The 24476-nt window shown below is 39.5% G+C and overlaps 1 protein-coding gene across 1 annotated transcript in view; it reads right to left on the reverse strand.

The window, feature by feature from the left end:
- Mrpl1 (mitochondrial ribosomal protein L1) overlaps positions 1-11660 on the reverse strand; it is a 103977-nt gene extending 92317 nt beyond the window's left edge. Inside the window, exons 1-2 of the mRNA XM_004653474.2 lie at positions 11620-11660; positions 6377-6488 (exon numbers count right to left, since the gene is read on the reverse strand). Coding sequence (XP_004653531.1) covers positions 6377-6488; positions 11620-11650 — 143 coding nt within the window. The 5' untranslated portion in view covers positions 11651-11660. The remainder of the gene's footprint in view (positions 1-6376; positions 6489-11619) is intronic.
- Positions 11661-24476: the final 12816 nt, after the last annotated feature.

The raw sequence follows: 24476 nt of genomic DNA on the forward strand, positions 1-24476 counted from the left end.
CAGCGGTGGTGGCTCCGGTGGTGGCAGCTACGGCAGCAGCAGAGGCAGCAGCAGCGGCTCGGTTTGCCCCGTAGGAAAAGCAAGTGCCCAGCTCCAGAAATCAGAACAGCAGCCCGACGACCCAGGCAGCAACTTGACTGAGACCAAAATCACCCAAGGTAACTGGGATTGCACCAGGGAAGGGTCTCACTTGGTCACAAGCTGACTTGGATCCCTCAACAGACCAGAAATCTAAACCTCTTTGTTGATAGAGGATCTGGTCATTATAATAACTACTCTTGCATACATACTCGGGGCTGTTTTTGATTGAATGTGTACAGTGTTTAGTTAAATTTTAGAATCTACCTGTATTTTATTCCACTCAGCCTGCTTGAATACTCCTATAGCAGGGAAACTCAACCCCTAAGAACATCTTTGTAGATACTCTGAGAGTCTTAAGAGCCACACCTAATACCTTAAGGTCCTACCCTGAAAATATATTACATCAAATCAATTGATACAGCTAAGAATACACAGCTAGCTACAAAATCCAAGCATTAATTTAATCCAAGATGCAAAAATATATACATTATAACACAAGAAACACTAAAAAGCAAGACGATATGAATCCACCTAAATGTATTAATGCATCAGAAATGTCCTCCAGTGAGAAAGAGTTAGAGGAAATGCCTGAGAAAGAGTTCAAAAGAATAATTATAAATATGTTCAAAGAGGTCAAAGAACACATGAAAACAATCAAAGAAGAAATCAAAGAGGAAATCAAAGGAATCAAACAAGAGGCAGGACACCAATTTAATGAAATAAAGAAGGCAATACAAGACATAAATAGGGAAATAGAAATAATAAAAAAAAAAAAAAACAGTCAGAATTACTAGCAATGAAGAATACAGTTAATGAAATAAAAAACTCTGTAGAAAATCTCACCAGTAGGATGGATGAGGGAGAGGACAGAATATCTAAGCTAGAAGACCAGGTGGCAGACCTAATGCAGTCCAACAAAGAGAAAGACAAACTTATAGAAAAGTATGAGTGGGAATTTCAAGATATTCGGGACACTATGAAAAGATCCAATATAAGAATTCAGGGCATAGTAGAAGGAGAAGAACTCCACTCCAGAGGCATAGTAGGCATCTTCAACAAAATCATAGAGGAAAATTTCCCCCAAATTGGGAAAGAGGTGCCAATACAGATACAGGAAGCCTTTAGAACCCCAGCCAGACAAAACCCAGAAAGAACCTCTCCTCGCCATATTATAATCAAACTTCCAAACACACACACCAAGGAAAAAATATTGAAAGCAGTTAGAGAGAAAAATCAAGTTACCTACAAAAGCAAGCCCATCAGGATTACAGCAGATTATTCAACACAAACTTTTAAAGCCAGAAGGGCTTGGAGTGATATATTCCAAGTTCTGAAAGATAACAACTGTCAACCAAGGTTACTTTATCCTGCAAAGTTATCCATTCAAATAGATGGTGAAATAAAGACATTCCATGACAAAAGCAGGTTAAAGGAGTATTTGAAGACAAAACCAGCTCTACAGAAAATACTTGATAGAATCCTCCATGCTGAACAAAAGGAAAAGCACACATATAAGGAACCTAGAAAAAACAAGCTATACTCAAATACCAGTTAACAGAAGAGAGCACAGGTAGAACCAGTAACACACACACACACACACAAAAATGGCAAACATAAATACACAGCTTTAAATAATATCTCTTAATATCAACGGTCTCAATGCCCCAACGAAAAGACATAGATTTGCAGACTGGGTCAAAAAGCAGGATCCTACAATTTGTTGTCTCCAAGAAACTCACCTTTCTACAAAGGATAGACATTATCTTAGGGTGAAAGGTTGGAAGACGGTGTTTCAAGCAAATGGGCCTAGAAAACAAGCAGGGGTTGCTATCCTAATATCAGACAGGGTAGACTTTAGTCCAACGATAGTCAAGAAAGATAAGTAAGGTCACTTTATATTGATTAAGGGCACACTCCAACAGGAGGACATTACAATCCTAAACATATATGCACCTAACATGGGGGCTCCCAAATTTGTCAAACAAACACTATTAGAACTAAGGTCACAGATAACACCAAAAACAGTGGTGGTGGGTGACTTTAACACCCCACTCTCATCAATTGACAGGTCATCCAGGGAAAGAATAAACAGAGAGGCATCTGGACTAAATGAGGTCATACAAGGAATGGACCTAACAGATATATACAGGACATTTCATCCAAAGGCTGCAGAATATACATTCTTTTCAGCAGCACATGGAACATTCTCTAAAATAGACCATATATTAGGACACAAAGCAAATCTTAACAAATTCAGGAAAATTGAAATAATTCCTTGCATTCTATCTGACCACAATGGAATTAAACTACAAATCAGTAGCAAGAAAGGCTATAGAGCATACACAAAATCATGGAAACTAAACAATACACTACTAAATGATGAGTGGGTCAATGAAGAAATCAAAAAGGAAATCAAAAAATTTATAGAGTCAAATGATAATGAGAACACAACATACCAAAATCTCTGGGACACAATGAAGGCAGTTCTAAGAGGTATATTTATAGCCTTAAGAGCCTATATTAAGAAATTAGAAAGGTCGCAAGTAAACGACCTAATGCTTCACCTTAAAGCCTTGGAAAAAGAAGAACAAGGCAAACCAAAAATTAGTAGATGGGAAGAAATAATAAAGATTAGGGCAGAAATTAATGAAATAGAAACAAAAAGAACAATCCAAAGAATTAATGAAACAAAGAGTTGCTTCTTTGAAAGGATAAACAAGATTGATAAACCCTTAGCAAATCTGACCAAAAGAAAGAGAGAAGAGACACAAATTAATAAAATCAGAGATGAACAAGGTAACATCACAACAGATTACAGAGAAATTCAAAAAATCATAGGGACATACTATAAAAGCATATACTCCACAAAGTATGAAAATCTGAAAGAAATGGATGATTTCCTTGATCTATATGACCTACCTAAATTAAATCAAAATGAGATTAATCACTTAAATAGACCTATAACAAACATGGAGATCCGAACAGTTATCAATAATCTCCCAACTAAAAAAAGCCAAGGCCTGGATGGATTCACTGCTGAATTTTACCAGACTTTTAAGGAAGAGCTAACACCATTGCTTCTTAAGCTTTTCCAGGAAATAGAAAAAGAAGGAATTCTACCAAACTCCTTCTATGAGGCCAGCATCACCCTGATACCAAAACCAGGCAAAGATAGAACAAAAAAAGAAAATTACAGACCAATCTCCCTCATGAACATAGATGCAAAAATTCTCAACAAAATATTGGCAAACAGAATACAAGAGTATATCAAAAAGATCATTCACCCTGACCAAGTAGGCTTTATCCCAGAGATGCAGGGATGGTTCAACATACGCAAATCTATAAATGTAATACATTACATAAACGGGTTGAAGGACAAAAATCACATGATCATCTCATTAGACGCAGAGAAAGCATATGACAAAATCCAACATCCCTTCATGATAAAAGTCCTACAGAGACTGGGAATAGAAGGAACATATCTCAATATAATAAAGGCTATTTATGACAAGCCTACAGCCAACATATTACTAAATGGGGAAAAACTGGAAGCTTTTCCACTAAAATCAGGAACAAGACAAGGGTGTCCACTGTCCCCACTTCTATTTAATATAGTTTTGGAAGTCTTAGCCATAGCAATAAGGCAAGAGACACACATAAAAGGGATACAAATTGGAAAGGAAGATATCAAGTTATCATTATTTGCAGATGACATGATTCTATACATAAAGGACCCTAAAGACTCTACTAGCAAGCTGTTAGAGCTGATCAAAACCTACAGCAATGTAGCAGGATACAAAATAAATACACAGAAATCAGTAGCCTTCATATATGCTAACAACAAACACACAGAGGATGAAATCAGAGAATCACTCCCATTCACAATTGCATCAAAAAAAATAAAATACCTTGGAATAAACCTAACCAAGGAAGTAAAGAATCTATACAATGAGAACTTTAAAACACTCAAGCGAGAAATTGCAGAAGACACTAGAAAGTGGAGAAACATCCCTTGTTCCTGGATTGGAAGAATCAATATTGTGAAAATGGCAATCTTACCTAAAGCAATCTACACATTTAATGCAATCCCTATCAAAATTCCAAAGGCTTTCTTCATGGAAATAGAAAAAGCAATCCAAAAATTCATTTGGAATCACAAAAAACCTCGAATATCTAAAATAATACTGAGCAACAAAAAAGAGGTTGGTGGTATCACCATACCTGATTTTAACCTATACTACAGAGCCATAGTAACAAAAACAGCATGGTACTGGCACAAAAACAGACATGTAGATCAGTGGAACAGAATAGAGGACCCAGATGTAAGCCCAAGTAGCTATAGCCACCTGATATTCGATAAAAATGCCAAAAATACTCATTGGAGAAGAGACAGCCTCTTCAGCAAATGGTGTTTTGAAAACGGGATAAATATCTGCAGAAGGATGAAAATAGATTCTTCTCTCTCGCCATGCACAAGAATTAAGTCCAAATGGATTAAAGACCTTAACATCAGACCTGAAACTCTGAAAGTGCTAGAGGGAAAAGTAGGGGAAACCCTTCAACATATTGGTCTTGGCAAAGACTTTCTGAATACAACCCCAATTGCTCAGGCAATAAAACCACAGATTAACCACTGGGACCTAATGAAATTACAAAGATTTTGCACCGCAAAGGACACAGTGAAAAAAGCAAAGAGGCAACCTACAGAATGGGAAAAAATCTTCGCCAGCTATATATCTGATAGAGGATTAATATCTAGGATATACAAAGAACTCAAAAAGTTAAATAATAAGGAATCAAACAAGCCAATCAAAAAATGGGCTATGGAGCTAAATAGAGAGTTCTCAAAGGAAGAAATACGAATGGCATATAAGCATCTAAAAAAATGTTCTACGTCACTAGTCATCAGGGAAATGCAGATTAAAACTACATTGAGATTCCATCTCACTCCTGTCAGATTGGCCACCATCATGAAAACAAATGATCATAAATGTTGGCGGGGATGTGGAAAAAAAGGAACCCTCCTGCACTGCTGGTGGGAATGCAATCTGGTCCAGCCATTGTGGAAAACAGTGTGGAGGTTCCTAAAACAGCTAGAGATTGATCTACCATATGACCCAGCTATAGCGCTTCTAGGCATATATCCAAAGGACTCATCTCATTTCCTTAGAAGTACATGCTCAACCATGTTTATTGCTGCTCAATTTATAATAGCTGGGAAATGGAACCAGCCTAGATGTCCCTCAACAGATGAGTGGATAATGAAGATGTGGTACATTTATACAATGGAGTTCTACTCAGCGGTAAAGAAAAATGAAGTTATGAAATTTGCAGAAAAATGGATGGACCTGGAAAGTATTATACTAAGTCAGGTAAACCAGGCCCAGAAAGGCAAGCGCCACATGTTCTCTCTCATATGTGGATCCTAGCTACAGATGACTGGGCTTCTGCGTGAGAATGAAAATACTTAGTAGCAGAGGCCAGTTAGTTGAAAAGGAGACATAAAGGGTGGAGAAAGGAAGGGAGGAGGATACTTAATAGGTTGATATTGTATATATGTAATTACAATGATTGTAATGGGGAGGTAATATGATGGAGAATGGAATTTCAAACGGGAAAGTGTGGGGGTGGGGAGGGAGGCAATTACCATGGGATATATTTTATAATCATGGAAAATGTTAATAAAAATTAAAAAAAAATAAAAATAAAAATACCAGTTCTTAATACATGCTAAATATTATTATACTATATCTTTTCTTCAAGACTAAAAGGTCAAAAAAGTATAGATGGTAAACTATTACAGCTGCACACCCCTGTAGATCTTTAGGAAACTAAGCATATTTAAAAAAAAATTTTTTTGTTTTGTTTTGTTTTTTTGAGGTAGGGTCTCACTCTGGTCCAGGCTGACTTGGAATTAATTAACTCTGTACTCTCAGGGTGGCCTTGAACTCACGACGATCCTCCTACCTCTGCCTCCCGAGTGCTGGGATTAAAGGCGTGCGCCACCATGCCAGGCTTTAAAAATATTTTTATATATTTATGTGCAAGCAGGGAGAGATAGAAAACAGATAGACAAAAATGGGTGCACCAGGGCCTCTAGCCACTGCAAGTGAACTCCACATGCATGAGCTACTCTGTGCATCTGGTTTTACATGGGCACTAGGAAAACCAAACCTGGGTTGTTAGGCTTTGCAGACAAGTGATTTAACTGCTGAACCATCTCACCAGCCTAAGCATATTTTTTAATAAAAATTTAAAATCAACAGCAAATGAAATAATTTTTAAAAATACTTACTTTGTAACAGCAGCGGCAAAATGTCTACTGGACAATAGAACACTTACAGGACAATGCAAAAGAGATGTCTGATAAACCATCTTAGAAAGGTTATGCCTTTGATGTATCAAAACTTGAAAGAAAAAACATAAATATTAACATTAGTTATAATATTCCTAAGTTTTTACATTCTAAAAGTAAGTCTTTTCAAAATAAAAATACTCAATAGTTTGTGATTCTGAACTATTATTAAAAGTATAATGATGGAGGTTGGGACACAGCTTAGTAGTATGAGTACTTGCTTAGCACACAGGAGGCTCTGGGGTCTATCCCTAGCAACACTGAACGAAAAAAGTAAGCCGGGCGTGGTGGCACATGCCTGTAATCCCAGCTCCTGGGAGGCAGAGGTAGGAGAATCACAGTGAGTTTGAGGCCACCCTGAGACTACATTGTGAATTCCAGGTCAGCCTGGGCTAGAGTGAGACCTAACCTCTAAATAAATAAATAAATAAATATGTAGTTAAAAAAACACATATTTCTAGAAACTAAATGTAAGACAACACATCTAATAGTTGAACTTTTTTTTTTTTTTTTTCTGCTGTTTGACTTGGCTTTCTGAGACAGGGTTTCTTCTAGCTCAGTCTAGCCTGGAAGTCACTATGTAGCCCAAGGTGGCCTGGAACTTGAAGCAATCCTCAGCCTCCTAAGTACTAGGATTGCAGGTATAAGCCATCACACGCTCTTCACTCATTTTTTAACTTAATTTAGTGCAGGCTCAATAATTATTTTAGTTCTATTACTAGGGAATATGTATATATACCCCTAATTTTTTTTAAAATTTTTTATTTTATTTATTTATTTGAGAGCGACAGACACAGATAGAAAGACAGAGAGAGGGAGAGAGAGAGAATGGGCGCGCCAGGGCTTCCAGCCTCTGCAAACGAACTCCAGACGCCTGCGTCCCCTTGTGCATCTGGCTAACGTGGGACCTGGGGAACCAAGCCTTGAACCGGGGTCCTTAGGCTTCACAAGCAAGCGCTTAACCGCTAAGCCATTTCTCCAGCCCTATATCCCTAATTTTTTTAAGCAATTTGTATATTACTCATTTATGTTTTAAAGATTTTTATTTACTTATTTGCAAGCACAGAGAGAAGAGAGATAGATAGAATAGGCATGCCAGGGCCTTCAACTGCTACAAATGAACTTCAGATGCATGTGTCACTTTGTGCATCTGGCTTTACACAAGTACTAGGGAACTGAACTCAGGTTGTCAGGCTTTGCAAGCAAGTGCCTTAAACGCTGTGCCATCTCTCCAGTCCTCAATCATGTTTTAGACAGCAATACCAGAGATTAAGATGTGTTATAAGGAAAACTGGGAGGGAAGCCAGTGTAGGTGGTTAAGTATACAACATAAAGTTATATGTACATGAAAATGTCACAGTGAAACCCACTCCTTTTATGCTAAACAGAAAATAAATTTAAAGCCAGGCTTGATGGCACACACCTTTAATCCCAGCACTTTGGAGGCCGAGGTAGGACAACCACCATGAATTTGAGGCCACCCTAAGACTACATACTGAATTCCATCCAGGTCAGCCTGAGCTAGAGTGAGACCCTGCCTAGAAAAACCAAAAACATAAATAAATTTAAAGACTTGTTATAGAGCTATAGTAATTCCAGACACATTGGTAGTAGCACAAACATAGACAGAAAAACAAAGCAACAAAATACACACATGAAATAAGACAGAATAGTTACTGCAAATCACCTTGAGAAGAATTCAATAAGGTGTCTCAATGACAAATGACGACCATCAGAACACCCTACCATGTTCGGATCCTGTGACATACCACACACACAAAATCAAGCTCATATACAATAAAGACTACCATGTGGCGCTGGGTGAGGGGCAGATTAGCTCAATGGCAAGGCACTAGTCTAGCATGTGTGAGGTTCTGGGTTCAATCACTAGTACCAAAAGACAAAACAAAACAAAAACCCTTTGGTGAAGGAATAATTTAGTAAACAAGATTCTGTGGTCATTGAACATAATCAGGTTAACAAGGCACCCATATGCCCTGTCAAACTTGCAGAGTTCATGGTCAGATTAACTGATACAAGAGCTCCTCCTGACATACTGTGATGATCTTTACTGAAAAGGAACACATTTTTACTAAGCTGGAATAGAAGACTATACAGAAGAAAATACTGTCTTAAAAGAAACTGAAGAAACAAAAGCTTACAGTACAGGTATAAACAGTACAAAATAAGTAAAAATAAGAAACATGAAGAGGGGATGGGGAGATGGCTTAGCTATTAAGGTGCTTGCTTGCCTGTAAAGCCAAAGGATCCAGGTTAGATTCCCCACATAGGCCAGATGCACAAGGTGGCGCATGCATCTGGAGTTTGTTTGCAGTGGCTAGAAGCCCTGGCACACCCATTCTCTATATATCTACTTTTCTTTCTAATAAATAAATAAAAATAAATATTTAAAAAGAATAAAAATCTTAACAAAAAGATCCTTTAAAAAAAAAAAACATGGAGAGAAGATCAGTGAAGGCAGAGAAAATGAAGGAGAACTAAGATCCACTAATAAGACAAAAAGATAGCTAGCTGCCCACCATAAGATGTGCCATCTCTAGCACATCTCTTAGGGCCCAGAAGAAATTTCAGAGGAAGTAACAACATGAATACTGCTCGCCAGACAACCAGCTCCATATTGATAGTGACAAGCATGGTGATCAATCAAAGCAAAAATCCAGAAGCTTACAGAGAACACAAAATCAGACCACCAACAAGCCCACCATGACTCAGGGAACATAGTGAAAGAGGGGAAGAAAGATTCTAAGAGCCACAGAGTGGGTAGGAATATCCTGAGGCATGGTTCCCCCTGCTTAACACACAAGGACTGACAGAAGTCCTTCATGACTCCACAGTAGTGAATACCATAACCCCACTAAGGAGGGACTCGGGGAAATGGGAGCAGGAATAAGGAGATAAAAGAATATAACCTGTTATAATATATTCATATAATAATTTTTTAGGGCTGGAGATATGACTCAGGAGTTAAGGCAATTGCCTGCAAAGCCTAAGGACCCAGGTTTGATTCCCCAGTACCCATGTAAGCCAGATACACAGGTGGTACATGCATCTTAAGTTCATTTGCAGTGGCTAAAGGCCCTGGTATGCGCATTCTCTTTCCCTCTCTCTCTCAATAAACATATAAGTAAATATTTTTCAAAAAACTGAAATAATTTTTTTAAAAGAAACATAGATGAGGGCTGGAGAGATAGCTTAGCAGTTAAAGCACTTGCCTGTGAAGCCTAAGGACCCAGGTTCAATTCACTAGTACCTACATAAACCAATTACACACAATGGTGTATGTATCTGAGGTTTGTTTGCACTGGTTAGAGGCTCTGGCATGCCAATCCTCCCTCCATCTCTCTTTCCTCCCTCTTAAATAAATAAATAAAATTAAAAATATTTTTTTTAAAAATACATGGCTAGCAGTGCAGTTCAGTGGTACAAAATGTGCTTAGCAAGCTTGAAGCTATGAGTTCAATTCCTAGCACAAAAAACAAAACAAAACACAGTTATTTTTTGAAACAAGGTGTTTCACTGAACCTGGAGGTCACCAAATTGGCTGGACTAGCTATTCAGCAGGTGCCAAGGATCCTTCTGTTTTCACCTCACCAGTGCTGGGACTGCAGGCACATGTCACTATGCCTAGCTTGTATACGGGTACTAGTGATGCAAACTGAGGTCCTCATGCTTGCGCTACAAGCACTTTACTGACTCCGTAATCTTCCCAGCCTTGTTTTTTGTTGTTGTTGTTGTGTGTGTTTTGTTTTGTTTTATTTTTACGGTTTTTCAAAATAGGATTTCACTCTTCACTGTAGCCCAGGCTGACCTGGAATTCACTATGTAGTCTCAGGCTGGTTCTGAACTCACAGCAATCCTCGTACCTCAGCATCTGGAGCATTGAGATTAAAAGATGTACACCACCATGCCCAGCTCCAGCCTTGTTTCTGTTTGTTTGCTTGTTAAGGTTGTTGTTTTGTTTTGTGAGACAGGATCTCACTATGTAGTCCTGGCTAGTTGGGAACTCACTATACAGACCAGGCTGGTCTCAAACTTGCAGCAATCCTTCTGTTTTTGGCTCCCAAGTGCCAGGACAGTAATGTACCACCATAACCTGTGTAAGTTCTTAAAATTTTTACTATGAGAAACGGTGGTGACTTAGAAAAAGATAGTTGGAATGTTATGATTAAAAAAAAAAATACTTTGAATTCATAACATTTGGCAAGCAGCAGCAGGAGGGTTGCGTTGAGTCTAAAGCCAACATGAGCTGCACAGTGAGTACCAGCTAAGGTTACTAAGGCCACATACAAGACCTTATCTCAAAAAGGAGGGGGGGGGGAGCTGGAGAGATGGCTTAGCGGTTAAGGTGCTTGCCTGCGAAGTCTAAGGACTCATGTTTAACTCTCCAGATCCCACTTACGCCTAAAGCACAGTGACAAAAAGCATGTAATGATGCACATGCACACAAGGGGACCCATGCATCTGGGGTTCGACGGCAGTGGCCGGAGGCCCTGGCACACCAATTCTTCCTCTTTCTCTCACTCTCTAGCACATTAAAAAAAAAAAAAAACAAAAAAGGCCAGGCATGGTGGGGTACACCTTTAATCCCACCACTTAGAGGCAGAGGTAGGAGGACTACAGAGTGAGTTCCACAAATTGTGCTTTATTCAATGCTAAGGAAGATGCGACTCAGAAATACTATAGAATTTGCTTCCAAATGCAATTCAAATTACATAATGTCTAGAAATTTAAGAAATGGAATCAATCACCTATATTCAGAAAGCACCAACAAGCACTTTGAAAACTATTCGTATTCACGGAAGCCACTCAAGACACCACCTTTACCTTACTAGGACTCACGTCCCTTACCAAATCCCGTCCACCTGCTGGTCACACGGGTCAGAACCGTGCTTATCCTTCCTCACTCGTAGCTGGAAGGAATGCCAACCATGTACGTTTCCCTCCCATCCCGGCCTCCAAGAGACCTGCCCCAGGAAACCTCCGAGGACAGTGCCTTGTACGTAGTTATGACTTTCCAGAGAGCCTAAAGCCCAGAAAGAGCACTGAGGGATCCAGAGCACCCACAGCTGACTTGTGCCAAGGAGATTCTGGGGTGTACTCTGCTGCAAAGGAGAGCCCAAGAGGCCGACCAACTTTCTGCACAGGAGCTGCGGCTACCTTACCTCTCCCGAGGGATCCCATGGCGGCCGCCATCTTGACCGGATTGTGCTGATGAAATTGGTCCGACCGTCCAGTGGATGGACGCGAAAACAAAGTTCCGCCCCGGAACCGACGCGGGAGGAAGGTGTTAGAAGGTGCAAGAGGAAGAGGGCGGTGCCACCAACGGACCGGACTGCCGGCGTGGCGGTGTTCCTGTCACTGGTCTGTGCGGGGGCTCTTTCGTGGTTCCGGTACAACGGTTTAAACCACCTCAGGAAATATGATTCTGTTTGAGATACTCTAGTTTTGTTATTCCTTTTTCAATTATGCAGTTGTACCCAGGACGATACTTCTTTTCATAGCTTATTGAAGTAATCCGGAACCCAACCTAAAATCTTGAAAACCTGGAGTCCCTCCAACTACCTCAGACACATTTCCAACTTTGTTAAAGAATTTTTCCTTAATCCCTTAGGTTGGAGTATTGCCCCGAGACAGAGCGCTTAGCTAGGAAGCGCGAAGCCCTGGGTTCGATTCCCAGGACAGGAAAGAAAACCGCAAACTGTGACAGACTTCACAGGGGCGGGGAAGCCCACCTCACTAACCCACTTTCAGCTCAGTGCAAGATGAACCTTAGTTTTATGTTAATCTTACTTTAATCTGCTTTACAGTTTTCCTCAGCTGGCAAGCTGTGTGCCATTCGGATCAACTGAATAAATAATGCAGTGCTTGACATTTATGTAACGGGTCTAGGTTTTAAATGGCAGATTTCAAACCCACGCAGGGCTTATTCTAACAACCAAAAAATTGCTTGTCTTTTCCATTACGTCACAGCTGCCAGGGTGGTTTCTCTAAAACAAATCTGATCACGGATTATATCAGTTGCAGTTCAAATACAAGCTTCCAGTGATTGACAGTTTCCAAAGCCTTTGTCTACCTTCCCAGTCCAACATCCTTTTCAGCGTGATTATTCTGTTGCCTCTGCTGGAAAGACATTTTTTGTTGGTTTTGTTTTGTTTTTTGTTTTTTGCGGTAGGGTCTCGGCTCTAGACCAGGCTGGCCTGGAATTCACTAGGTAGTCTCAGGCTGAGCCTCAAACTCACAGCAGTCTTCCTACCTCAAATATCTTGTACCATGCTGCCATTATAGTTGTTTTCCCCTTTAGGATTTCAGGTCAGGCTTAACTCATTGACAGCCTCCCTCCAGACTTCCAGGGCTGAGTTGTGGTCACCTCTTCCAGGCCTTTTATAATACCTAAGAATTATCTTTAGTTGTGTTTGTTTCTTTTTAAATAATCATACAATTCACCAATCTAAAATACAATTTTATTTTCTTTTTAGTGAATTTAGAGTTGTGCCATTGTGTTGGTGTCTTCACAATGTCTATCTTACCAGTCTGAGCTCTGTATGGGCAGAAGTCATGTCATTCATTTCTTGTAATCTCAGCACAGTCTACACCAGGGACTTAGGAGGTTTGCACTAAATGTATTTTTAATAAATGAATATATGCATATATGCATTAGTGACCGAATCAAAATGGTACACCTGGGCTGGAAAGATGGCTCAGTGGTTCAAAGCACTTGCAAAGCTTGATGGCCTGGGTTTGGTTCCCCAGTAGCCATGTAAAGCCAGATGTACAAAGGGGCCCATGTATCTGAAGTTCATTTGCAGTAGCAAGAGGTCCTGGGACACCCATTCTCTCCCCGCACCTCCTGCCTCTCTCTCTGTCTCTTCCTTTCTTTGCAAATAAAAATATTAAAAATGGGCCTGGAGAGCTGGTTTAGCAGTTAAGCACTTGCCTGTGAAGCCTAAGGACCCCGGTTCGAGGCTCGATTCCCCAGGACCCACGTTAGCCAGATGCACAAGGGAACACACATGTCTGGAGTTTGTTTGCAGTGGCTGGAAGCCCTGGGACACCCATTCTCTCTCTCTCTGTCGCTCTCAAATAAATAAGAAATGAACAAAAAAATAAACCACCAGGCATGGTAGTGCATGCCTTTAATCCCAGCATTCAGGAGGCAGAGGCAGGAGGATCGACATGAGTTCGAGGCCACCTTGAGACTACATAGTGAATTCCCAGTCAGCCTGAACTGGAGTGCAACCCCACCTTGAAAAGCAAAAAATTAAATAAATAAATAAATTTTTAAAAAAAGAGGTAAACCTACAAAAAGCTGCCTACAGAAGATTGACTGGATAAAGGTAGGAACTTCCCACAAGCTTTATTTTGTATTTATATGTCATACTCATCTACATGAAGAAATAATTCCTAATTCATTGCCTTCTTGTGTTCACATGTAAGCAGTTATTTTAAAAGTTTCACAACCAGTTAACACTGGAAAAGAATTCAAATACCTTAAATCTACCCTTATAATTGCCTTGCCTCTTGCCCTCCTCTTCTTCTATCCTGTTTTTCTTATACATATGTGGGCATCTGTCATGTGCCAAGCACTGTGCTTACCTATGAATAGATGTGAATAATACTGCCAGCCATCTCTCTCATGCTATTTAAAACTTAATTCAATTTGAGGATATGTGCAAGTTTTCCTAGTCCATTTCACACAAAGCAAACTCTTGGATTCAATGTTCTCAGACTCATCCCTTCCCTCTCTGGAGCCTACCTGCCTGCATTTGAGTCCAGTATCATCACTTGCTATTGTGTAATGGGCAAGTTATGCCTTACTGGGCCTCACTTCTTCAGTTGTGATATGGTATAATTTACAAGGAGCTTAATATGATATTTGTCACAAAGTAAGCCCTCAATAAATATTAAATGCTGCCCAGTATGGTGATGCACACCTTTAATCCCAGCACTTGAGAGGCAGAGGTAGGAGAATCAATGTGAGTTTGAGGCCAACCTGGGACTACATAATGAGTTCCAGGTCAGCCTGGGCTAGAGTGAAACATTGAAAAAAATTAAATGAGTGTCATTCTTAAAGAACTGGTAAGAATTTTAACCAGAAAGGCAAAATGAAATATCTGCTTATTTAGTCATCTGATCCATATTATTTTTGTTCCCACACACGTAGAATGTTACCTTACTCAAGTTTGAGACTTTTGTTAATATCTGCAGAAAGTCTTGTGTATACACTTCCTCAGAATTCATTTCCTGGTTGATTTCTAGGAAGTTTCTCTCCCACAGATGTGGCAAAATGCCAGCAGCCTGCCTGCTTGACTAACTTCCCTGGAAGAAACTTGTAAATATGTTTGGCCCTGGAGTTGTTTTGATCCATGCTCTCTGACTTTTTCAAATTAATTAAACTGTTTCAATCTAAGAAAAGTCACTTCCTGGCTGGTGAGATGGTTCAGTGAGTAAAGTGCTTACCATGCAGTCATGAGAATCAGCTGGGTTATCGGGTATGGAAGCAGGTGTCTATAATCTCAGTGCTGCAGAGGAGGAGATAGGGAATCCCTAAGGCTGACTGGCTAGCTAGTCTAGCCTAAGGTGAGCTCTAGGTTTTAAAAGAGACTGTCTAAAAGAACAAGGTGGGATAAAAGAATAATGGGGAAAGTAATAGAGGATGACATCTGACATTGACTTCTGGCTTCCCATGCACCCACACACAGAAGAACACACACACATGCCCCTCCAAAAGCAAAGCCACTTCCTGTTTTGAGGCTAGAGGTGTAAATAGATTCTCTCATTGTACAAAAGTAAGGAAGTCTATTTCTATTGCACTAGTGTGCATGGGAATCACTAAGGAGGCTTATTAAACTTAGACTGGTGACTTCTGCCCCCAAGAGTTTCTGATCCAGTGGATCTGGGGGAGGAACCTAGCAATGTGCATTTACAATCAGACCTCATGTGATGCTGATATACAAACCTGTGGACTGAACATAGAAAAGCTCCTTGTGTACTGCTATAAAATATTTGCATCCATACCGAAAATTAACTTGGGGAGGGATTATTGTTTTGTATAATAATTTATACCACATATGATATAAACTGTAAAATTTCCCCATGTGGTATGAACCCAGAATCTACCCACTCTTCTTCAGCTCTCCACAGAAATTACTGTTCATGTGTGAGTTTCAGCTTCAGAAATGTCCATTGCATCTGCCTAAATGTATATTTTATGTCCAATAAACTGCCCTCCAAAGACCTATATTTATGTCCATCTATTAATGCTACTCTCACTTTTAGTTAGAGAAGCTTCTGTATTCATATGGGGGTGACTCAAAACTCACCATAGTGCTGAGAAGAGGTGACAGTGGAGTGTTCAGCACTGAGACATTTCCATCACATCCTCCAGGCATCAGGGACCATTGCTGAAGAATGTAAAAGCCAAAGGAAGGGGAGGACTGCTTACAATGCTGTCTTGCAGACCTTTATTTCATGACCTCACCTTGGCTAACATCTTCTACACAAGACATGCATAACAATGACATCAAAATAGAAGAGAGTCAGGTGGAGAGATGGCTTAGTGGTTAAGGCACTGGCCTGTGAAGCCTGACCCAGGTTCAGTTCTCTAGTACCTATGTAAGCCAGATGCACAAGGTGGCACACACATCTGGAATTCGTTTGCAGTGGCCTGGGGTGCCCATTCTCTCTCTCTTTCTCTCTTTCTCTCTCTCTCTCTCTCTCTCTCTCTCTTCCTCCCTTCCCCCCTCTCTCCAATAAATAAATAAATAAATTTTTAATTAAAAAACATGGTGGCACACACCTTTAATCCTAACACTCAGGAGGCAGAGGTATGAGGACTGTCATAGTTCGAGGCCACTCTGAGACTACACCGTGAATGCCAGACCAGCCTGTACTAGAGTGAAGCCCTATCTTGAAAAACTAATAATAATAATAATAATAATAGAATTTAAAAAGTAGGAGAGACACTAATTGGAAAGGAGTGGTTCATTGGAGGGGAGAATTAAGAGGGCAGTTGAGAGTCATGGGAGGGGATTACAATTATGGTATATTGTTTATACTTATGGAAATTTTCAATAAAAATTTATTAAAAATGTCCACTGCCAAGTTCCTATCTCTGATTGTATTCAGGTTGTATTTACTCCTATGTTCCTTTTCCCTCTTGAGCTCATTTCCAAATCAGACTATTTTTCATAAAGAAATTACAATCCAGAATAATACTGTCTGTGGGTTTGAATGTAAAATGTCCCCCATAGATTCATGTGTTCAATCATACTTAATCCCCAGTTGGCTGTGCTATTCAGGAATATTGTGAAACCTTTAGGAGGTAGAGCCTTGCTGAAGGAAATGTGTCACTGGGGCAGGCCTTGAGGTTTTATAGTCTATCCCAGTTTACCTGCATCACTCCCTCCACTTTGGCTCTGCTGATATGACACTAGCTGTCTGCTCCTACCATGCTTTTCCCACCATGACAGATTTCTCCTCAAAACTTTAAACCAAAAATAAACCCTTTCCTTCCTTAAACTGCTTCTGACTATTTTGTCCCAGCAATGAGAAAGTAACTGATGCAGTGTCAGCACTAAGGTTGAAAGCATTGTGAGTGACAGTTTAGAACTCATTTTATTTTGTCCTATGTATGCAGAAGCATCTCTTGCTCTCTAGGAGACTAGTTTGATCCCAGATTGAATTAAGAGATTCAGAACTGGCTAGTGGTATGCTGGTAAAACCTTAACAACTGCTTCTACAGTACTAAAGAAATGAAACTGTAGCATTTTGCTTATTTCCATGAAGTAAATTCTCTCGCAATGACTAACTTCAAGCTTCCATACATAAAACTATCAAATTCTCAGTATCCCTGACAATTTATAACTTGGTTGTTTTGGAGTTTTCTAGTAAAAAGCTTTTTTAAGAAAACTAGGCCAAGCTAATTCTTTCTAGATCCATACTTCTCAAAACTTACATGAGCACAGATCATTGGGAAATCTTATTGAAATGTAGATTCTGGTTTTGTGGATCTTGGGTGTGGTCTGAGATTCAGATTTTTAACAGGTTTTTAGATGATGTTAATGCTGCTAGTGCATGGTCTACACGTTGAATAACAAGGTTCTAGAACACATTAAACAGCAAAACCTATATTTCTGAAGTTTTGTCATTTTTTCTTTTTTAGGCAGGATTACACTCTGTATAGAAGGCTGGCCAGGAATTCAGTATAGCCCAGGCTGATCTCAAACTTGCAGCAATCCTCCCAAGTTCTGGGGCAAAATCTACACTTCAATCATTAGTCTCAAGCCATATTCCTTTGAACATATTCTCCCTCCTAATAAGGATTATGCTTAAGTGGATTCCTGAATTTGTGTGTATGGATGCTATGGCTTTTGTCAATCAGTAGCAAGAGTAGAAACACCAATAATCTGCCCCATCCATATGTGATTCCACTGGAGTCTTTCCCTCTAACATGTAAAATCTTGCCAGACTCAGTTGTGATTTAAATAGGATTAGTTCCCACCAAAACACATCTTGAGACTTAATTCCTCAATGACATAGTGTTGGAAGTGGGACCTAGTGGGAACTATTTGAGTCATTCAAGGGGCTGCATCAGTCCTGAATGGGAATGAATTAAATATTTCAGGAGTTTGGCCATTCTCTCTCTCTCTCTCTTTTAGGGTCCCACTTGCCCTTCTTCCATGAGACTCGCCAGAAACCAGCAGATGTCATTGCCATATTCTTGAACTTCCCAGCCTCCTCCAGAACTCTGAGCCAAATAATATTCTATTTCTTATATATGTCCTACTCACAGATATTTTTCCATAGCAACAAAAAACTAACTTAGATTTCATTTGACTCAAGAAATGTCTATTCATTTTGTAACTAGTAACCTTACTTGAGTAAACAAAAACCTGAACCATCCATTCCTCTCATGAAACTTGGCTTGGGAAAAATGAAAGATGGAAATAGGGATGTGGGAGGATTCAAGCTCTTAAAGTGATAGAGTAGATTCAAATCAAGGAATGTCTTGAGAAACAAGCTGGATCTATTAGGGAACAGAAATGATGAGTGAGCAGTTTCATGAAATCAGTCAGTTGCAAGAATAGAATGTCATGAGATGCTGAGAAAAACAGTGATAACAGAAAAAAGAAAGAGATTTATGACCCTGGAGAGGAAGATACCCAATGCTGCCTTGGTTCCTGCTATAGTGTCTATCAAACCTGCTATACACTGTCCCTCTCCTAGTACTATTGTGAGATCCCTGCCTACCATTAGTCTTTACAATAACTCCTGTTTCCTTAAGATAGCACCAGTGACTTTCTCTACATTCTTAAATAAAACTGAAAACTAATAAAACCAAAAGGTTCAGGTAGCCATGGTGGTTTATGCCTGTAGTCCTACCATTTGGAAGGTGGATGCAGGAGGATCATCATGAGTTCAGGCCTAATTTGGGCCTTAAAAGCCAACCTGGGCTATAGAATAAAACTTTGTGTTGAATCAAAAACAAAACAATGGGCTGGGGAGATGGCACAGAAGATAAAGTTCTTGCTATGAGTTCCTGAATTCCAGAACCCATATCAAGCCATAAACTATAATGTAATCATCTGGAATTCTGGCATGCCTAGTGTGAGAAGGAGCACAGAGACAGGAGAATCCAACAGAAGTTCATGGGCCAGCTAGCCTGGTGAATGCAGTGGTGAACAACAAAAAGGCAGACCCTGCCTCAAATAAGGCAGAAAGTACTGGGCATGGTGGCACACACCTTTAATCCCAGCACTTGGGAGGCAGAGGTAAGAGGATCACTGTGAGTTCAAGACCAGTCTAGGACTACACAGTGAATTCTAGGTCAGCCTGGGTAGAGTGAGACCCTACCTCCAAAAAAAAAAAAAAATCAAAACAAAAGAAACAAGGCAGAAGGTGATGACCAATACCCAAAGTTGTTCTCTAACCTCCACAAATGTGCCGTGACACACACATCATCTACACAAATATACAAACATCAATAGAAAAAAAAAAAAAAACTAAAACCAAGCATACACACATAGAAACCTGTAGGGTTCTATTGGTTCTGGTCATAATTCTATTCCAGAATTAGTATCAAAGGCATCTCAGAATTTGGAAAGTTTTTGGCTATCTTTCAACTACCTGCTTCTTTATAATGCTTTGATTAATTTCTGGTGAAAAAGTCTTAACTATTCTATGAGTTGATTCATTCTATTTGTGGTCAACACAGTATTGGGAAGATGGCTCAGTGGTTAAAGGTGCATGCTTGAATTTGTGGTCAAATCTAATTGATAAAAGGTTCTTACACATATTAAATCTGAAATGCCTCTGTAACTTTTACCTAATCAGATGATTTGGGTCATTTCCATTTCCACGTGGCAAACTTGCTGGAATTTGAGTACAGTTACCATACCTTTCTTTAAGTATGCCCTTTCTTAGCCAAGTATGTTCTTATCCTTAACCACCCATAGTCCCTCCCTTCTGTGAAGTGGCAATGAGAAGCTCTCATTTTCCTAGGAGTCTTACCAAGGTTATACTACAGTTTAAATATGTGTCTCCTAGTGCACAGTCAAAACTGAACAAAGCACCCCAGAGCAGCAACATTGGTTTAGGAAAAGTTACTACAACTTAAAATTGTATTAATATCTTTGGCCATTCTAATGGTTTCACTTACTACTTTATAATTTTCTTGTTTTTCCTCGACATTCCCTCATTTACAATGAATGTATACAACAGCTATCTGAAAGTTTGAGTTAATCTAAAAGGTAAATTTCTTTTTGATGAATGTTTTGCTTTAATATTTCTATATGCATGTCTATAGCACTATCAACATAAATATCATACAAGTTTTCATACTCTTTAATTTTCTAGCAACTACATTTAAAAAAGCAACAAAGTTAATATATCCATCATTTGAAATGTGTTCAATACAAAAACTGTTGAGATATATTATTCTTTTCATATCAAGTATTTAAAATTCAATGTATTTTTCATCTGAAACACATTACAAAATTAGGTTTCAACAAGATCAGGCATGTTCAGGCCAATATGGCCATAGACAAAGATTACATTTCAGATGTTTATTTATGGTTACCATATTGATCTGCATAATTTTCAAATAATATAATAATAATAATTACCATTATAATATTAAATAGCTACTGCTTATTAGGCACTTACTCTAGGTACTTTTCTAAGGGATATTATATATATTCTAATTATGTAAATATATATATGCATATAAATTGTTTTTATTGAGGTAGGGTCTCACTGTAGCCCAGGCTGACCCAGAATTTAGTATGTAGTCTCAAGGTGGCCTCAAACTCACAGTGATCTTCCTACCTCAGCCTCCCAAGTGCTGGGAGTAAAGGTGTGTGCCACCATACCCAGCACTAAGGAGTTTATATATTTTTAACTGAAGATCTACACAACAACGTTATGAGATAGGCACAATAATCGTTCTCATTTTACCAATAAAGGAGAAGAGTCACTGAGAAGTGAAGTAACTTGCCCAGATAATTGTTGAGATTAAATCAAGGATGCTTGGCTTTTCATGTTCTTAAGCACTCTCATGCAGGTATCACATACACATGCTATGCTGGCCACTATACTGAGCAGTTTACATGTTGAATTATGACTAAGACAGAGGCCCCAAGAAACTAGTTTCTTGCATCAAACCATAAGCTAGCATCAGATTCTGACATCTAAGCCAGGGCATTTGACCTTTCCACCTTCTGCCTACTTTAAGCTATCCCAGCCTCTGATGTTTACTCATGTTTACACCTGTGACTCAATATTTTTGATGTGATGCTTGAAATTAGACAATGGCCAGATAACATCAGAGTATGTGGAAGAAAACAAGTAACATGAACGTTATTTTTTTATCTTCAAAACAAAGCATATAAGTCACAATTGCCAACCAAATACTAATTAGAGTTTATTTTTATTTCTAATGTACGGAGAAGTTTTAAAAAGCTTGAAATATTCATATAAACTGAGAGTAAGCACATTTTAAAAAGCTTCACACACATGAGAGAAGTAACAATACCAACAAAGCAATTCTCGGAAGGACATCTTATTTTTACAACAGACTGTGCATAACACAGGAGGATGCAGTTATTGGGAGGATATGACACCCTTCCTCTCTTTTGTACTGAGCAGCTTTATTGTTTTGCACACAGAAAAGTGAACTTGACATTTTGCTGTTACATTTTTTCAGATCTAGTCTTTCATTTAGATTAGATCAATCTGAGACTACATTTATCCCCAAGTTCCAGCTTAGGGGTTAATAAGTTCTTCCTCCATCTTTAGGCATCTCTAAACTTCTCTTTTTATTGCTTTAGGAAATAAGTCCAAGGTTTATATGGAAACTTGAAATTATTTTTTACTACTTTTTTTTGAGATACAGTCTTGCTATGTGATCCAGCTGGCCTACAACTGTCAATCTTCTTGCCTCAGCTTCCCAAGTGCCACTATCCCTAGGTCTTAGTAATTATTTTTTTCTGAAAAAATGTTGAGTTCAAATACTCCAATACACCTGTGCCCCAGAAGTATTGTATCTTTGTCCAAACTACTTTATTCTATTTACTGATTTTTCTGTTGCTGCTATGGGGTTAGCATACGATATGCCTCAGATATGAAGTATTCCCTAGACTGCTTATATGTCAAAGGATTGGTACTCATCTGGTAGATCAAATAGTTGAGGAGTGCATGGATCATAAGGGCTCTGGCCTGGTCATAAGAGTATCCACTGAAAGGTGGTATGACATGGGACCTCTATGGAAGAAGTAGGTGACTGGAGGTAAAGCTCTAAAGGGTATCATAGCCCTGACCCCGTCCTGCCTCCTCCTATCTCTGTTTCCCAGTTGCCATGAGATAGAAATGTCTGCTCAACTACACGCTTTGCCATGAGATTCTGTCTCCCACAGGCCCCAAAACAATGGAGCTGCCTATTATGGACTTTAACCTATGAAACAGTGAACCCAAACAAACCTTTACTCCCTGAAGATATTTGTCACAGGACAAAAAGTCTGACTAGCCACACCATAAGTTACTAAGCTATGAGGTAGCATAGTAGTAGGAGACATTGGGGTACAGAGAATGTTAGTTTATTTTTCACATGACTGTGATATGATTTGCCTGATGTAAAACAACTTAATGGAGGAAAGGTCTGTTTTTATTTATTTGTTTGTTTGTTTATTTTAGAATTAAAGAGAATTGGCAGGGTCTCAGCCACTGCAATCAAACTCCAGACGCTTTCACCACCTAGTGGGCATGTGTGACCTTGTGCTTGCCTCACTTTTGTGCATGTGGCTTACATGGGATCTGGGTAGAGATCCAACATGGGTCCTCAGGCTTTGCAGGCATCTCTCCAGCCCAAGGAAAGGTTTATTTTAGCTCACAATTCAAAGGAATGACAGCAGAGAAAGTATGGTGGTAGATCCACTTGGTCTATGATGCCAACTAGGATGAAGAGAAAGAGAAATACCAATGTTCAGCTCCTTTTTGTTTTAGTTTTTGTTACTTTTATTATTTTAAATATTTATATTTTATTTATCCAAGAGGCAGAGAAAGAGTGTATGTATGAGAGAAAGAGAGAGAGAGTGTGTGTGTGCGTGACACATCAGGGCCTCTTGCTAGTGCAAATGAAATCCAGATGTTGTGCATCTGGCTTTATGTGGGTACAGAGGAACCAAATCTAAGCTAGCAAGGTTTGCAAGCAAATACATTTAATTGCTGATCCATCTCCCCATGCCCTGTTTTCCTTTTTGTTAATCAGTCTGGAATCCTAGTCCCTGGGATTGTGCTACCCACATTCAAGGTGAGTCTCCCCTCTTTAGTTAAACCTGCCTCCAAGCTCCCTCAAATTCTCAGCAAGAGGCATGTGTCCTATGTGATTCTAAATTCACTCAAGTTGACAATGAAGATTAACCAACTTAAGTCCATCCCTTTCAACTTGACATCTCCCAAAATCAATTTAAAACTGTAATATTCTATTTTTGTTCTTCAAATGCTCATGACCATCTCACAATGCCAATTTCACTTAGTTCATCTCCAAGAGTATTCCAATATATATAATCGCACAGGGCAGACATTATCATTCCAAATGGGAGCATAGCAAGAAGTGGACCAATGAAAGACCAAAGTCCAATGAGGCAAACATGAAACTCTGCTACTCCATGCCCAGCATTTGGGGCTCCTGGTCACAATATCTGGGCTCCAATAGCTGTAGAGTGGGCAGCACCACTGCTTCAGTTCTGCTACCTGTAGCAAACGCAGCAATTCTTGAGTGCCACTCCATTCATGCCATTTTCCTGGGTGAACACACCATGTCCCTGGCATATCTGTCACCGTGAAGTTTCCACTGTAGCTCAGGCTTTACCTTCACAGCTTCACACAATGGCCTTAGCCTCTCCTTGTGGGAACCCAACCCTGCCACACATCGTGTGGTATCAGCAGCTTCCTGGAACATTGATGCATGTTTCCATGATTCTATACATCTTACAGTTCGCATGGCTGCAAAACCAGGACCATGTGGATGCTGCTGCTAAATTCGGCTGACAGCTCAAAACATTGTCTGGTCCTTTCTACCACCGCTGTATAGCCTCTGTGTGCCTTGTGGATGGGCCTGGAGAAACACTTCCCTAGACAATTATTCCAAGCAGCTAAATCCTTTGGTGGCATTTTTAGCCCAGTCTCTCCCCTTTCAAATAAATTTACATTTTTGTAAACTGGAGCCTTTTTTTTTTTTTTTTTTTTTTTTTTGAGGTAAGGTCTCACTCTAGCCAGGGCTGATCTGGAATTCACTAGGTAGCCTCCGGTTTGCCTTGAGCTCACAGCAATGTCCTACATCAGCCTCTCATTTTATAAAATCTCTCTTTTTATTTTTTATTTTTTATCATTATTATTATTATTTGTTTGTTTTTCTAGGTAGGGTCTCACTCTGGCCCAGGTTTACCTGGAATTCACTATGTAATCTCAGGGTGGCCTTGAACTCATGGTGATCCTCCTACCCTGCACCACCATGCCTGGCTAA

The sequence above is a fragment of the Jaculus jaculus genome, chromosome 2, assembly GCF_020740685.1.
Source record: "Jaculus jaculus isolate mJacJac1 chromosome 2, mJacJac1.mat.Y.cur, whole genome shotgun sequence".
Lineage (NCBI taxonomy): Eukaryota > Metazoa > Chordata > Mammalia > Rodentia > Dipodidae > Jaculus > Jaculus jaculus.